Source organism: Cryptotermes secundus, unplaced genomic scaffold, assembly GCF_002891405.2.
Source record: "Cryptotermes secundus unplaced genomic scaffold, Csec_1.0 scaffold960, whole genome shotgun sequence".
NCBI lineage: Eukaryota > Metazoa > Arthropoda > Insecta > Blattodea > Kalotermitidae > Cryptotermes > Cryptotermes secundus.
Genome location: NW_019727111.1, coordinates 1,018,188 through 1,035,989, shown reverse-complemented (window position 1 = coordinate 1,035,989; position 17,802 = coordinate 1,018,188). Strand labels below are relative to the sequence as shown.

The 17,802-nt window shown below is 38.2% G+C and overlaps 2 protein-coding genes across 2 annotated transcripts in view; one reads left to right on the top strand and one right to left on the bottom strand.

The window, feature by feature from the left end:
• Positions 1-4,322: 4,322 nt before the first annotated feature.
• On the bottom strand, positions 4,323-6,072 carry LOC111864523 (mitochondrial ribonuclease P protein 1 homolog). Its single transcript, XM_023851828.2, has one exon. It carries the CDS (start codon positions 5,884-5,886, stop codon positions 4,624-4,626), a length of 1,263 nt encoding a protein of 420 aa, XP_023707596.1. The 5' UTR covers positions 5,887-6,072; the 3' UTR covers positions 4,323-4,623.
• Positions 6,073-7,141: 1,069 nt separating this feature from the next.
• Positions 7,142-17,802, top strand: part of LOC111864526 (WD repeat-containing protein 75) — a 70,831-nt gene continuing 60,170 nt past the window's right edge. Inside the window, exons 1-7 of the mRNA XM_023851833.2 lie at positions 7,142-7,349; positions 7,565-7,766; positions 11,454-11,641; positions 11,918-12,037; positions 14,094-14,281; positions 16,514-16,672; positions 17,276-17,472. Coding sequence (XP_023707601.1) covers positions 7,261-7,349; positions 7,565-7,766; positions 11,454-11,641; positions 11,918-12,037; positions 14,094-14,281; positions 16,514-16,672; positions 17,276-17,472 — 1,143 coding nt within the window. The 5' untranslated portion in view covers positions 7,142-7,260. The remainder of the gene's footprint in view (positions 7,350-7,564; positions 7,767-11,453; positions 11,642-11,917; positions 12,038-14,093; positions 14,282-16,513; positions 16,673-17,275; positions 17,473-17,802) is intronic.

Genomic DNA, 17,802 nt, shown 5'->3' with positions numbered 1-17,802 from the left:
CACTTTTTATTTGAAAATATTTTGGAAATACTGCTATAAGAAAAGTTTTTCAAATCATGCGAACCTCTACTTACAGAGTTTTTAAATTTGTAGGTTCGCTCTACATGGTCTGATGGCTTTGTTCTAAAACTTGTTTCACTTCTTTGTTTCTGCCAGCTGCTCACCTGCCATATTCCCCACAAGCTAAGGGATTTGTTCCTCATGACAGTATATGATGGGCTATTTTGGTTCTTTCTAATGATGACACAATGGTCTATATCAGGCATGCCCAACACGTCGATCGCGGGACAATTTTTGGTTGATCTCTTAGGCGTATAAGAAAATTATACGTGAAAAGCATCTAAATTCTCTTGTAATATAATATGATTATATTCAAATTTTGAAGGGAAAATATGTGTTAAAGTAGTCTGTACTTTCAATGTATCTTGCTTTTACGACAAACATCATGTGTCGTATCATTTTTACCAATATTTTTGCTTAAAGCAAGGTATGACGAAAGGAGGGGGTGGTAGATCACTGGGAGTTTTGACACTAAAAAGTCGATCACAACCTGTTTGACGTTGGACATGCCTGGTCTATATCATTGATGGGTCGCCCTTGTTCCCATAGTAAATGGAGTATACTTCAACATGTTTTTATTATTTGCATATTTGGTTTTTACATTATTTTGTTACAAGCTAAGTTGTATCAGTATTCTGTTTACTTCAAACATATAAGTTTTTACTACATTAAAACTTATCTCCCTTACATGTTTCGGTCCTTTATGGGCCATCTTCAGAGGGAACATCATTACAAACTGGAAAGTACCATCACAATAGGTGTTTTGATTTAAAATACATACACTTATATCCTATAATGCACAGTATGCATAAAGTCGAACGTTTCACAATCACAGCAGCTTCCTGGTGTTGAAAAGTTTTTAAAAGTTTCTAGATGTTATTTAAAAAACCTTTATTGTCAATAGTTAACATTTTTTAAACCACGTAGGTTCATGTCCGTACTCCTATCATCCTTGTATGGGGCAGATTTTGTGCCGCCTGTCTATCTTGATGAGGAGGTTCTTGATGTCGTCCAGGGTTTGTTCGTTGCTTGCTGCATCGTTTTCAAGCAACGAACAAACCCTGGACGACATCAAGAACCTCCTCATCAAGATAAGACAGGCAGCACAAAATCTGCCCCATACAAGGACGATAGGAGTACGGACATGAACCTACGTGGTTTAAAAAATGTTAACTATTGACAATAAATGTTTTTTAAATAACATCTACAAACTTTTAAAAACTTTTCAACACCAGGAAGCTGCTGTGATTGTGAAACGTTCGACTTTATGCATACTGTGCATTATAGGATATAAGTGTATGTATTTTAAATCAAAACACCTATTGTGATGGTACTTTCCAGTTTGTAATGATATTCCCTCTGAAGATGGCCCATAAGGGCCGAAACATGTAAGGGAGATAAGTTTTAACGTAGTAAAAACTTATATGTCACATTTGACACAGTGGTTTGTATTTATAATTGCTAGTGTGATGGACCAGAATGAATCAAATCAAAAATTAATGCACACATTTTATTAGCTACCTTCCTTAAATGTGGTCCAGGGTAAGTAGAGTAGGGATGGAAAGCAAGGGTGCTGGTACATAAATTCCAGAACTCTGTTAGCTGTGTGGCTAACAACCCTTAACTATAAATTCTATAACAAAAGTTTCAACTGATGAATTGTTTGGAACAACACATTTGAAAGGCATGAAAATTGCTACTTGGAATTTTAGATGTCTATATAAGATGGCTCATAAGAAAAGAATTGATGGGAAATGGGGATCAAGTGAACTGGCTAGGAATTGTCCTAACAGCAGTTTTTGATACAAGATGCATTTCTGTTACAAGTTTATATAATGTAATAATCAGAATCTGTCACTCTGGCCCAGTTATCACACATCACGCATCCATTACAAAACATGAGAACTGGAAAATATCTGGCAACAGTTAACTGTCAATTCTAAATAAGGAACATAATATAAAATTAACTGAGTGAATCCACATTTCTGTATAATTTTATCATGCAAATGCTAAAAGTACAAATATATCTGGTGTAACAAAATAAACATATGTACAGACATTGCTGTTCTGTAAGTGCCAGAACACATACTGGATTGTAAGGTTTAAAAAGGTACAGGTGAGACCTCAATATACTGCGGATTCAGATGTACCCATGTCTCCTAAGATGGTCATGTTTTATTTCATAGTAACTTGAAATACATAAGTCAATAAGTAAGTCACAAATGGATATAGAACTTAAACAAATAGAGTACTGATTTGAAAAATGCTTTTATTTCTCAACATAATCTCCCTGTACATTAAGGCACTTGTCCCATCATTTCACAAGCCCCTGAAAACCAGCAGCATAAAATTCTTTGGGCTGCTGTCGGAACCAGGCGGTGACTTCCCTTTCTACAGCATCACTTTCCTGGAGGATGGTGTCGCCTTAAACTTTTTTTTGGCAGGCAATGCAGGATGTTTCCACTGCATTGGCGTACGCTTTGTCTCGGGCTGGTAATGGTGAACACAAGACTAATCACCTGTGACAATTCACACTAGCATATCGTGTTCATCGTGGTAGCAATTGAGACGCTGTAATGCCACACCCATTCTTTGCATTTTGTGTTGTGGGGTCAGCATGCACAGCAACCATCGTGCACTGACTCTGGGAAAACCTAACCTGTCATGCATTATGAGGCAGACCATGCTGTGTGAACATGCCTGGCTCTGTCAGCAGCCCAAAGAATTTTATGCTGCTGGTTTTCAGGGGGTTGTGAAACAATGGGACAAGTGCCTCAATGTACAGGGAGATTATGTTGAGAAAAGCATTTTTCAAATCAGTACTCTTTATTTGTTTAAGTTCTATATCCATTTGTAACTTACCTATTGACTTACCCTTGTTTATACATAAGGTTACAATGAAGTATTCTTGGGCAATCAACTACATCACCTTTGCAATATTATCCAATATTTCAGAAACCATCTTCATCAGTACAGAATGACTGCCACATTTACACCACACAGTATGCTCTCGTCTGTCCCAGCATAGTCTAATGAAGGAACAGTGTGAGGAGTCATGTGGGGTGTCATCACAATCCCTGTTGCTTGCCATTGGTTCTTCAAGTCATATAAATTCAGAGTTATCTATAAGGATGTATTTCCACATCCTGTGTTGGATTGCAAAGGTAAAATGGTCAATGTCCACAGAATGGTATAAGTGGATACAATATCTTATTGTGGTGTCTAATGTTCTTGGAGTTCCTTTATTGAAAAATGAGCCTGAATAGACAAGCAATTTACAAAACACAATAATGATGGGAATGGGCCCAGCTCATACATGTAGAGATTTATTTAAAAAGCTTGACATACTACCAATCCCATGTGTATATTTGCTTTCATTGATGACATCTGTTGTTAATAATTTGGATAAGTTTCAAACCAATAACTCTGTATATGTGATTGATACCCAAAGGAATGACCACCTTCACATACCTTCAACAAATTTATCATCCTATCAGAGAGGGGTGTATTATTCAGGTGTCAAGCTATTTAACTCTCTTCCATCAAATATCACACTTTTAAAAAAATGATAAAAAGCAATTTAGGTTTGTTTTATGAAATTATTTGCAAAGTAATGCATTTTACTCTATTGATGAATTTGTCGAGCATGCAAGGAGCTCAAAAGTTAAAGAGTTAATAAATGGCCTGTGTGCGTGAATTGTACATTGTTGTGACTTGCTTGTTGTAAGTGTAGTGGTGTGTATGATGTCTGTTTTTGTTATGAATTTTAATATTTTATAATGTAACTGTTTTAATGATACGGCTTGCCAGTTTGTGTGGAATGGCAAGGCGTGAATTTGACAGTGGTTTTTCCATGACCCATGTGTGTTCTCCTGACAACTTGAGCTATCTGTGAGAGGCCTGATTATATATTTTATTGGACCAAGGATGAATGATGTGTAGTCATTATGAATTTGTAATATGTGACATGTTTTATATCCAGCCCTATGGGGAGATGACTGGATCCATGAACTGAAAATAAATGTAAATGTAACATGATTTGAGTGAGAATTCACAGAATTTAATTCATCAACCTGCTCAATCTCTGATGAGCTGCAGATGTTGCTAAAGGTACACAAACTAAATTGATTTAAAAAAGGAAGTTGCAAGGGCCACATTCTTTGTGCCTATTCTAAGAGCTGACAGTTCACTAAAGAGAGAAGACTGACTATGTTTGTTGCCTGGTTCATGCTGGTTTCTTGCTTGGCTTACTCTTCAACCAGTGTTCCTTTGAAACATCAGCCGACTTTCACCAGACTATATGGCATATCCCAGAAGACAGGCACTGCTGTTAAGACCTTAAATCAGACAGGTAGCCTACATAACATGGGTGCTTCAGCTGTTCCCCAACTTGTATCACATTGAGATTTCACTGCATTGCTACAACATTCCACAGTGTCACTATTTTTAGAACATTCTATTTGCTTGTGCAACACTTATACTTGCCTACATACTGGATTTTTTCATCCATGGCAATAAAATCATATCCATTTCACTCTTTCCCATGCAAAAGAGAGATAAATGTCAGCAATACTTTGATGTGTCTTTAATGGTGTAGCGTAACTGTCGTTTTGGCCTCTCTACCTTCTTCGAACACTGTTCTTGTAGTTCAGGAGTAGTGATTATCTTCCTCCTAGGTACATGCTGTAGTGCTTTATCCCAACTACCAGTTGCTCGAATATCCAACAGAATTTGCATCATCTGGTTTAGAGTCAGGGACTTGGAACCACCAGATCCCCACATTAAATATCTGTCCAATGGTAATTTCGCCATTTTCAGTCCTTCTCGTTTAGCTTTGGCAAGAGACAAGGGTTCATTATTACCTTTGTCAACCATTGCACCAATGATGTATATAGCATCATGGTCAAATTCTCTCAGGTCTTCTCGGCAGTGGGGAGTGAGATACACAATATTTTCCTTCGGGAAAAGATCTAGGTAGCTTTTCTCTGTGATGTTAATTGGGAAATCTAAATCATAAATGGTGGGGATACACTTCACTAATTGTTTAATGGTATTACTTTCACGTCTGGCATTGCACAAATATAGGTCAAATGGATTATCATGAATACGATTATCTGAAAACATAAGCATTAATTGTTTTCCACAATTCTGAGCTTCTCGTGATGTCATGTGAGAATCGTAACTGCAATCTATCACAAGCTTTTGACTGAACTGCATTGCCTGTATAAGTCTACTATGATAAAAATGATTAATTGTATTATCATACACACGAATCAATATTGTATTATGACCAAGTCCATATCTGATGTGGGTATTTTCAGGTGCTGTATTCATTGCATCTTCTCTCTTTTGCTTCGCTTCATCCTTCTTCTTCTTTCTATTTTCTTGCTTCTTTTCAACTCCAAAGAGATATGATAGATATTTCCGTCTTCTTGATCTAGTCTCCATTTCAAGAAGTTCCTTCCATTGGCCAAGTTTTACACTATCTGGTACCCTATACCCACTCTGTCGGAGCACTTCAACTTCTAGGAACAATATTTTTAACTTCTTTTCAAGAACAGGATCACTGTTCGTAATGCTTGTGAAATCAGAATTTTCAGTACTATTTTGTTCAGTTGTGCTGTCGTTATCCTGTGGCATGTTCTGCACATTCGTCGAATGACAACTTCTCTTCAAATACACACTTAATACGGAAGATGTCCCCATAATTTTGAGGTTCTCTTTCCCTTCACTCTTTGTACATACGATGACTCTTCCTACACATCTCTCCAGAAGAAACCTTAAGTTACACGTGCAAAATTTTAATGGTGTAAGTAAATATCTCATTTTGCTTCGTACTTTTTATGTTATTTTATTGTGGATGTTGCTTATACAATCGTGAACAATTCAAAGAACACACATAAAAACAGGCGTAATATTCTATTAACTCGCCTGATACTACGCTTGCTACTCATATTACTCTATCATATCACATGTGATACGTCACTGCACCTTAAAGCGGATAAGCGGATCTTGACATTCAACTACTGCCATCACGTGATACCAACATTGACATTTCGGCTGTTATATTTTTTATTGTTAATGAAGTAATAAAATCCTACAAGTATGGCATGTAATAGAAGCTTCGTTTGATGGATATGACTTACTATGGGGCTATCATCAGAGCCTTACATGTTAAGGATGTAAGCATTATCTTCTTTATTATCGCCTATTGCGATGAAAAATATGACATATTTTATCCGTATTATAAAGTGTTTAATTGCTACATGATATATTTAGTGGTTCTTATTACTTTATTATTGAATGAAAAAAAAAAGTGTATAAAAATCGGCTCCGAGCTAATTCCTCGAATTGAATGAAAAAAAAATACTTTCGTGTACCTATCCATGATCTGCTTATAATTATATTATACTCTTATAATATGTTTATACATATAGTTTCTTGGGGTAGGGTGAGATTGAGACCACTTGGTACGTCGGCCACTATTTGACCTATTGTACCAGATTCGTGTAGATGATGAATATGGAGTAATCGGTAGAATGAGAATTGGCAGGGGAAAGAGTCGCTATACCGACTGAGCTATCCTGACTCACTAGTGCTACTACTCCTACCACCACTACAGTAGTATTACTAGTATTACCATTTGTTAATATTATTGTTATTGTTGTTGTTATTATTATTATTATTATTATTATTATTATTATGTTAATGCGACCTGTAGTTCCCTGTAATTAAGCAGAAAATTTCCCCCCGTTCTGCTATATTTTAGCATTGAAATCATCTTTCATGATATATTGACGAAATTAGTTAAGGCACTGCCTTTATCGTTGGGGTGGAAGTTAAAAGGCGCACGTTCTACCGAAACGTTGGTATGATCTATTACACTATACGAAATCATGCCAGAGAATACTTAGTAATCTTCACGGTGTAATGCAATCCTGATTGTCTCTTTTCCGTGGATTCACAAAAGTACGAGTACTTAGTAATCCGTGCCTATAGCCAGGGTTGGGAGGGCTGGGAAATTAAATTGGTTATGTTGTATTATGGCGGAGACTGATTCGCTGAGAGGAGATATTTCCTCAGTGAACTCTGTTGGTTGGCTATCTTGTCCGATCAAGCCATAAAGGAATTATTTGTCAATGACTGTTTGATGTGTTTGGTGTCTGTGACTGCGCATGGTGATTTGTAAATAATGTAATCATGAAAAGTACCGAAGAAAAATTGCTGCTGCGAAGAAGAGGTGGGGGAAGTGTAATTGAACGTTCTCCCGTATTTTCTTCAGATGCAGAGTATGTCCTCATTTATTATGATATAATACATATTTCTAGGTTATGTATATGTGCGACAGGTTGCAGATATATTTCATTGCATACTTCGTCTTTCCGAATGTATTTCATCGCTACTAAGATTTATGCCATGCATCTGTATAGCATTCTAGTGTGCACATTGACGTTTATAATAGGTGTAAAAGAATTGATATATAACAAATATTGTGTCATTTTAGGATACTGTATGTTGTATGTGGTTCTGTTGTTCGAGCGTACGGTGTCAGGACTGGCGAACTGATTACTGAGTATGAAAAATTGAAGGGGAAAATTGTAGGTGTTCAGCTTCATCCAATCAATCCTGATGTTATAGTAGCCTGTTCTGAAAATGGAGAGCTTATTCAATGGAACTGTGGCTCAAGACTACCAAGCAGTATAATGGTAAGTTAAAGTATGCTGATATAGAGTTGCATCTCAGCAGGGGCTTTCGTGCTAGAAATACACTGATGATTATACAGGCATCGAGGTCAGCTACATATTGCAAATGAATATTTCTATAACTAATGCACAGATTATCTCTGTATTGTTTGGAAAGAATTTGAATGCATATTCTATGGGTAGCAGAATATTGCAAGAACTATAATTTATTAGAAAGGAAGCATTACCTAAATTTTTTTAACACAAAATAGCCTATTCAGAATTTTTTCTCAATATACACAAGAAGATATGTTCTTTTCTGAAGTTTAGTCACTATTTTCTGGAGCTCTGTTTTGGAGTTGCCCCCATGTATCAAATGAGAGAAATTAATCCATTCTTGACTAACATATCCCATATATGGATGGCCAACTTGTCTAAACAGTTGTACCATGCCTTTGAGAAATATTGAGGTTCACTCTTAGATTGTGCTAGTATTAGTATGTGGCAGCCATATTATCACAATATAGGGGTTTGTTGCATGACTTATAACATGGGTTGTAGATTGGATGATTGGATTTATTGAGACCTTATTCATTCATTCAAGGACTGCAGACAATACAGCGCTATTGCTGATCTACACCCTTTACAGTTCACCGTTGGACACGCACACACAAGGGCTCTCAGTCTTCACTAATTCTATGCTGACAGTGGATTTATAGCAGTTTCATTGTCATGTCAAATCACACATGTAGTCTTCTTCTCACAGCCTAATTCCTTTCTTGCCATTTCTTCTGTTGCCTTAGACTTCCATCTTCAGAACTTGACCCATTTCTTGACAACAACTGACTCAAATGAGTTCTTCTTCAACTGAACTCTCTCAGCTTCTGACAGCAACTGACTCTTCTCAACTGAACCCTTCTTTATAACCACTTTACATGGACCACACAGGAAATGCAGCCTCTGTTGTTAAGGAGATGTATTTACTGATCCGTTGCCTAGCAGTGGATATCTTATTGTTGCATGTGTTTGCTTCCACAAGAATGGATTTTCCGAATCGTTGCCTAGCAGTGGGTATGCACATCACAATATGTTCTTGTGTTGTTAGTCCCACTTTAACCAAATAATGCATTTTGTTGATATACACCAAAGAAGATAAAAAGAAGATAATGTTGACATCAGCAGGGTCATACTGTCATTTAAGTGTAGCTGCAGGGCACTGTTTGAAGAAGTTTTAAAGGTGTTAAGTACCAAGAATCATAAAAGCAAGACAGGAGCCCACTCCATTGTCATGTGCCATGTTTTTCCTGCACAGTTTCCTCTTCCCACCAAGCAGGATGGCATAGCAATGCTGCTCTAGGCTTGTATTCAGGACATGCTCCATTTAGATCTTGGCTAGGACACTAGCTACCCTGGCTGAGGCCTTTATGGTTTTCCTTGGTCTCTCCAGGCAAATGCTGAGATAGTACCTCAGTTACATAAGTGTTTCCTTCTGAATCCTTTCCAATTCTCCATTCATCCATCATCTTCACATGCTACATAATCTACTATTGACAGTGTGATAAAATGACTCCTCTCCTGAAGATGGAGACAGCAGGATTCTCTGAAACATTGGTATGTATGTATAAGGGGCGGGCCATAAAATCCCGCCCAGCATCACTACCTTCAATGATCTACTGTGTTTCCCCTTTGATTAACCCTCTATTAATCCTACACTTTGAATGGAATGTATGACTTTGTTTATGGGGGTGTCATAATAGCCACTTGGTTCCAAAAAGAACTGACCCAGGTGACAATCTTAAATAAGCTATGTCCCAACAATCACATAAGATATGTGTGGCTGATTCATCTTCTTGTAGGTACTTTTCACAAGTTGGGTTATCTGTCAATCCCAGTTTGAAAAGGTGTCCTTTCAGATGGCATTGTCCAGTAAATAGTCCTACCACCCATCTTAATTGGTCTCTGTTTAATTTCAGCAGATCCTTCATTCTTTTGGCAGAGGGCCCAGATATAAGTCCATTTGCCTGTTTGAGTCCAGTTTTGGATTCACAATGTTTTCTGTGATTTCTGTTCATCCAGTCCCTGATCGCTTTCTTGGCATCTGCAATTGAGATGCCACAAGCTGGTTCAGGTCCCATGAACAGATGTTCAGATCATGTTCTTGCCAGCTGATCTGCCAATACCAACAATACCCTTGTGACTGGCACCCATATCAGCTGAACTCTGTTGTGTTTGGTTAGTTGTATGAGGGATTGGTGGCAGTCCCAGACCAATTTTGAAGTGACCTGGTGATTACCAAGTGCTTTAATTGCAGCTTGACTATCCATAGAATATAGATGTACCTATTTTTATAGTTCCTGTNTATTCTACCAGTCGCCATGCCCTTCCAGTACTGGTGCTTGCTATCATCCCCGTTCTGCCAGCAAGGTCGGCTCTCTCTGGCAGTGGTCCCCGATACTTCCCCATCTACCGGAGGAATTGGAAACTACTTGGGCGGGAAACTTTTGCCTGATTTTGCTCAGAGGTCTCCTAGAGACATGAGGATCTTTTACATGCTGTAAATCTACGACACGGGACACACAGCTTAAAGTCTCTCCCGGAGGACTTGTTCCCTGAATTTTTCTGCCCTTAAAAATTCCACGACCTCCGCCCGGTTTGAACCTGCATACCTTGAGTCATGAGGTGGGAACATTACCCCTAGACTACGGAGGCCGCTAAGGCTGAAACTAAGTTTCTGCCTTGTTCCATCACAATACACCCCAGCTCCAGTGCCTTTGTTTGTCATGGAACCATCTGTATACCAGATTAGTCCCCCTATCTGTCTGGTTCAAACTCCCTTTTCCATTCACTTCTATCAGGAATTCTGATCATGAAGGGTTTATCGTAAAAATGTTTTTGTATCATTTTATCAGACCCCATCTGTAGGATGGGTTCTTTTACCATGGCTTGAGTCCTGTATGCATGTCCAAAACCTTCGGATTTGGGTTCCTATTGACCATTACAATGTAGTCTGTAATTTCCTACCATGGCCCCCACTTCCTCTTACTGGTGTAGCGGGGGGAGTCAAAGGAGGACTTCCATTGCAGCTGTTTGAGCTGTTCTCATTGCTCCTGTAATTCCCAAGTAGGCCATCCTTTGCAGTTTGCTAAGTCCTGTCTGACATGAAACATTGGTATGAACCAAGTGACACATCATATCCAAGAAGACTATAATCTTAAAACTTCATTAACTTTACAGTACAGCTATAGATGTCTGTTGACAAAATAGTGTAATCATATATGCACAAAGTGGGTGATTGGTCACTCTGACAGGAATATATACCATGCAGTGAAGAATGGTTAGCAAGGAGAATTGTGAAGGAAGGATTCTAGGCCTTGCCTTTGCGGAAGGGAACATAGAAGAAAAATAAAGATGACTCTCAGGATAATAATTTATTAATATAATTATTTATATAAGCTGAACTACAGTATACACATAATTATATTTGATAAAATCTTCTTGGGCTATCAGCCATGTCAGTTGGTTAAAAATTATGATTGTTTCAGGAACCATCTCTAATGGGACATCAGACCCTGATGATGGGGGAAGAGATGGTAGCTGAAATATCAGTAATTTTTAACCAACTGACATGTCTGATAGGCCGAGAGTATTTTATAAACTTTAGTTGCTGTGGAAGCTTCACATCATACATAATTGTATTTATTTTCCCAACAGGGTCTCAAATTTAATAATGCACAAACTGCTACTGTGACTGGCTTCCATTTGCTGCCACCAAATCCCCAAGAAAGTGAAACCAATAAGTGCATTGTATGTGTCGTGTGGAAGAAGGCTAACAATGATGTATCTCAGCTGTCAACATTCTGCAGTCAGACAGGAAGTTTTCTACTCAACATGAAGTTCCGGTAGGCTTGTATTGGCAGATGTCATATGGTTGTCTCACACTGAACATTTGTTTTCTAAAAGTTAAAGAACAAAAAACCCAGTGGTACATTGGTTTCATTTCTGTCCTTTTCATTATAATGTTGTTGGACATAGGCCATAGTGATAAAATTAATTTATTATACATTTTTGAACTCATCCTTTTAAGACATTTTCCTGTGTAAGTTTGAATTGCTTTGTCCCCAAGGAAACTTCTTTAAGAGGGTTCCACTGTAATATTTGATCTATTTGCAATACAGATTGGATGATCATGCACATAATGTTGCCTTTGGAGGTAGACCAGGGGGAGAGTATGTAGCAGGGATTCACAAAAATGTGTTACAGTTCTCTGATGCTGTTGAATGGAAGGAATGTGACAAGTGAGTAATATGTGTATGACATCTAATTAAGGACATATTTAACACATTCACTGCCATCACCTGTACTGGAATATTACCTGTTGTGTGAGCCATTTCTCCACAAGAACCGGAATTTTATACTGCTTACATTCCAAATGGAAATGGGAGAGAACAAGTATAAAGTAGTCAGCAGTCATTGTATATTTTGAGTCTCTGAAGCTTCATTAATTTTGACTTCAAAGTTTCTCTGCATTTGAATGACATATATAGGAGAAAATGACAATTATATACACAGTGTCAGCAGCCTGTCACTGCCACACAGTAAATTTAAAATCCATTAGTCGACAGGATTGACAGTGAGTATGTCAGAGAACATGTCATGGTAGATATAGTATTTTCTCTACATCAGATGTGATGGTTATATTACTTTGTTGACTGAATACTTAATTTTTATTGATTTTTGCTTTAATTATATTTTTTGGTGGGTCTTTGGATTTTTTTCAATTTACCTAATTCTTCCAGCCGCACTATGGCCCTGGGGTCGACTCAGCCTCTAACAGAAATGAGTACCAGGAATATTCTTGGAATGTTCTTGGGGGTAAAGGGCGGCCAGCACGTAAGGATGACAACCTTACCGCCATCTATGAGCTGATTGTCTAGAAAATGTGGGAACCTCAACGTCTCACAACCCTATGGGCCTCCGAGGCGTGTTACAGGAATACCTCTTCTTTCTTGCTGAAAATTTGGAACTTTTTTTTTAAGAAAAATTACAGCTCTGTCAACTTTGAAACATTTATAATTGCCCAGCCAATCAGTAAGTTCCTAACAATTTATAGAACAAGAAGGATCGTTACTCTGTTCACAAGGGCCTTCCATTGGTCCCTAAATGAGCCAAATAAATCCAATCCAAACTTTCCCATCCTATCTTTTGGGGACTCTTTTAATATTATTCTCTCACCCATGCATAGATCTTTAAAGTGTTCTCTTTCTTTCAGGTTTTACTACAAAAATCTCTTATGCAGTTCTCTTCTCTTTCACATGTTCTTCATCTCATTCTCCTTGACTTGATCATCCTAATGATATTTACCAAAGATTACAAATTCTTAGGGTTCCATTATACACTTTTCTCCAGCTTCTTGTTGCCTCTTCCTCTTAAATGAAAATATTCTCCTTAACATCCAGTTCTCAGATATCCATCATAACTTTAAGGCAGTTAGGTTTGATAATTAGAATTATTTTTGTTCCGTTTTCTGGTTATGTTTGTCATCCTCACACATGCTCCATGTAAAGTTCTCTTACTTCGTAAATCCTGATCTCAAGAAAATAATTAATAATGAGATTTGAGGTTCTCACAGTCGTAAACATCCTGGGATGTGACATCATGTAGTCAGATATATATTGTCACATCTTACAGTGACTATAGAGTGACTTTGGATTGGTAATTGGATTTATTGACCACTTATGGATCACAGCTGCAAGTAACTATAACAGTCTCACTGAATTACACACTCCAGATATCACTGCCTCCATGTTTAGGTATTTCTGCCCTGAAGATGGAGTCAGTATGTTTGTCCAATACTTTTGTTCACATCTATAAGACTCTATGGTATCATAACATAGAACACCGTGATATGTTTGTTCACCGCCGTGAAACCCTGAAATGTGGTGTAGTAATGTGTATTAATTTTAAGAGGTTAAAGAAGGTGTCTTTGCTCGCTCCTAAATGTCTGGCTGGAACCCACAGTTTTATCAACCCAGTCACGCTACCTACACTTAACAGTTTTTCATTTCACGTCACCTTTGCTTGTGTTAAAAATTACCAAACAAGTTGGTATAGCAATAATGTTGTAGACTTGAATCTTTGAGGTGCTCAGTTCAAATCTTAGTTGACATATCTGCATTTATAACTGAGTTCTTTTGATAGTTTTTCTCAGTTCCAAGTAAGTAACAGAATAGCACCACAGTGTGGCCATGACCTTGTGATATTGAAAGAATCATAAAATAGCACACAAAGAAAAGAAGTTATGCTAGAAATGTGATATTTTGATCGTGGTTTAAGTTTAGCTGAATATTACAGGCAGTATATTGGTGGAGGACGATGGTTCACATGTGTGGCATGTCACCCAGAGGAACGCTGCATTGCCACAGGGGACAACACAGGGCGCGTTCTTATTTGGTGGAACCTGCTCACTTCAGGAAAGCCAACATGGGCTGTGTATCATTGGCATGCATTGCCTGTCCAAGCCATAACTTTCTCACAAGCAGGTAACAAATTGTCATGTGTTCAAGTGACTATAGACAGGGTTTGGATTGATAATCAATTTTATTTAATGCTTAGAGAATTTAACTGCAGATAACTATGACAATTTCACTGAGTTACACACTCCAAAGATCCCTGTGACTACAGCACACATAAAATCTTCTCAGTCTTCACTAGCCATTGCTTGGTAGTGGCTTTCAACTGTGGATATTCCCCTTCCTCCAGGTTCCTGAACTGTCCCTGGACTCAGCTACCAGCTTCTCACTTTTCATAACTATAACTCTCAACTGACTCAACTCAAAGTCAGAGTCAAAGCTTGAGTTACTTTACAACCGACGGTTTACTGCCAATCAGTTTGTCTTGGTTTCAGGCCCCTTGAGACCCACTGAACTAATGGTCCTTGTTATATAGCCCCAGAAGTGACTGCACAGAAAACGTCTCTTCCATTATTGCATGTTCTGTCAGCAGTGTGCAAACAGAGTTTTTCCCTAGCAACAGCTGTTGTACAGTCTCCTGTTTACACAGCTGTTACGCACTGTCTTCTGGGATGTAGCACATTACAGTCCAATAGAAGTTAACCAGTATTTCAGAAGAATGTACTGCCTCCATCTTCAGGGTCAGGAAATAGGTTAAGCAAGCAAGCAGCCAACCAAGAAGATGTAGACAGTAAGCTTCTCAGTACTTATGCCTTACTGGTTTCTGGCTTGGCCTAGTCTTTGACTGTGAAGATAAAAATTGCATGTAGATATTATTCCAGAAATTTCTTTAAAGGATTTGGGAAGACCATGAAAAACCTCAGTCACAATATCTGGTGTCCCAGTTCCTCGGGCACTCCCTGAATGTAACTTTAGAACACTACTGCTAGACCCATTTGCTTGGTTTGTTGTGGTGTATGAAGTGTGTGTTGTTAGGAATGATGGCTTTACAAAATGTATGAGTGGTCAGGTGCTTAGGGCCAAAGAACAACAGATTTTTTTGAATGTGTTCGAAAGTTACGTTAGAAGTAAGTGTGTAAGTTGTAGAATGTGGCTTTCTGAGTTGTTGTAGTGTGTTGTTTAAAGAGATTCCATTGTTTCAGAGGAACATACCCTCCAAAATGTCAGACTATCTCCAAATTACTTAGTGTTACAATTCAGAAGACCGCCACCATCACCACTATGGTGAGAACCTCAAGTCATCTGGATTGGAAGTAAAACTGACATAATCAATAACATCCCTCAAACTAAAGACTATATGGAAGGATAATATTGCTGCAAGAAAACTGTACAGCTTTTTACATTTGCTCATATAAAATTAAAGCTATAACTTCAGTTTGACAGTGACAGAAAATTCAATATATGATTGTTTATTGGCCATGCACTTTATTTAAATCTATAATATACTGAGTGACATGCATTGTCCCATTATATATTGGTCCACTGTTATGGTAATCTGTTCTTAGCATCAGATAGCTCCCAGCTTTATGAATATTATAGAGAGACTATCAGTAATTCCTGATAGGCCTTAAAGAGGATGCGCAGCTGTAATCTCTGATGGGTCATCATCTGTCCTGAAGAGTTCCAGGAGAGCTCTGCTTGCTACCTGCTTCACTCTGGTTTCTTGTATGGCTGTTCATTGACCCAGAAGGTGGGGGTCACATGTTCTCTTCCAAAACAGTTAACTTTCAACGGACTGTAAGGCATTATCTCCCCGAAGACAAAGCTGTTCATAATTACCATTGTGAGAACTTTAGATCTTACATCATCTACCCTGACTGAGGTTTATAGTTTTCCTCAGCTCTTCCGGACAAATTGCAGATGGTACCTCTAATTAGGCCACAGCCACTTCTCTTCATAATGTTTCCAATTCATTATTCATTTACCACCCTACAATTTGACACTATATAGTGGGAGTTACATTCTTTTCTGTAGTGTTTTTGTTTAGATTTTATAGTGTCAGTTAGTAGGATGATTGTGGAATTGGGAAGGATTTCGAAGCAAGCAGTTATGACTTAATAAGAGTAATATTGTGACATGTGCCTGGGAAGATTGAGGAAAACAGTGGAGAACCTCAGTCATGGTAGCTGATGTCCCAGCCAGGGTTCAGGCCAAGTATCTTCTGAATACCAGTCTAGAGTGTTACCATTAGACTGACATGTTTGGTTCTGAGTTACTGACAGCATCATAAAATAAAAATAAATGAAGCATGAATTTTGTAACATTACTTATGAGTAATTTTAAGATTTTTTTTCTCTCCAGGAAGTCATTTCTACAGTGGAGCAGGAGAATGTGTGCTTGTGAAGTGGACTCTGGACAAACCTTTGGATAGAAAGTTTCTTCCGCGGTTACCTACTCCAATTTGTCATCTGTCGATGGGCCCAGACAATAAATACTTGGCTGTATCTACCAGCGACAATGGTAAGAGTGATGTGTTCATTTACTATAGTTCCTAGATTTTATAATTGGAATGTTCTGGGAAGGCAGCTTGTTTTTTTACTAAGATACTGTCACAATTTTAGTGACTATACCGTGTTTACGCATGTATAGGCCGCACATTTTTTGCCAAAAATTCAAGAGGAAAACTGGGGTGCGGCTTATATTCGAAATATTCGAAATCACACTTCATTTAAAAAAAATTATATTCATAATTAGTAATACAGGATGTTCTACTCCTGAAATAATAATCCAAGAAAATTATATTTTCTATAATTTCTGTCTGAAAATTGTGCTGCGGGCCTATACACGCACGTGGCCTATACATGCGTAAATACGGTATATGGGGCGTGGATTTGGAAGAAAGAAGAGATTGAAGACTGTTATTATAGTGACCTGTATAAAACAGAAATTATGCTAGGAAGAGACAGAGGAGAAGGAGAAAAGTAAGATATGCCACCATCCTCAGGATTTTTTGACATGGTGGCAGAACATTCTCCCAAAATGTTGGTGTGCGCCTACAATTGCACAGCATCATAATGTAGAAGACCTCAGCATAATACTGACAGTTGATCTTCTCTTTGTTAGGTATTCAGATTCTTGATCCGCAGCTGAAACTGATCAGCATGATCCAGCACTTCACATGGCAGGTTGAAGCCAAGCATGGCTTACCACTGTTCCCAGCGGGGATTACTGTGGATCCACGCACCAAGGCAATGGTGTTGAATGGAAGGACTGGTCATGTCCAGTTCTATTCACCTCGCAGCACGACCCTCCTGTACAATGTGAGTGTTTTGTTGTAATTGTGTTATATGCAACTTGTTCAGTTTGTATTTTGTTTAATGGGACACTTTTAGCCCTTTGACGTGGTCATTTAAATTCCGCGGCCGCGGCTCCTGCGGTAATATATTCAGCCGGCCATTTAAATTTTGCTCGAAAATTATTTATTCATCATTGTTCTTAAATTCTATGAGATAGGAACATGAAACTTTCACTAAAATGATCTTAAATGGTGGTTTTATAACCTTACCTTATAATATGGGCGCCCTGTATCTCGGCCATGGAAGCAGGTTGTTTAGTATTTCAGCAGTGAATGGTACGCCTTGAAGGATGAA

What these genes read in the sequence shown, in the direction of transcription:
- LOC111864523 (XM_023851828.2), bottom strand. Translation starts at nt 5,886, where the DNA reads ATGAGATATTTACTTACACCATTAAAATTTTGCACGTGTAACTTAAGG.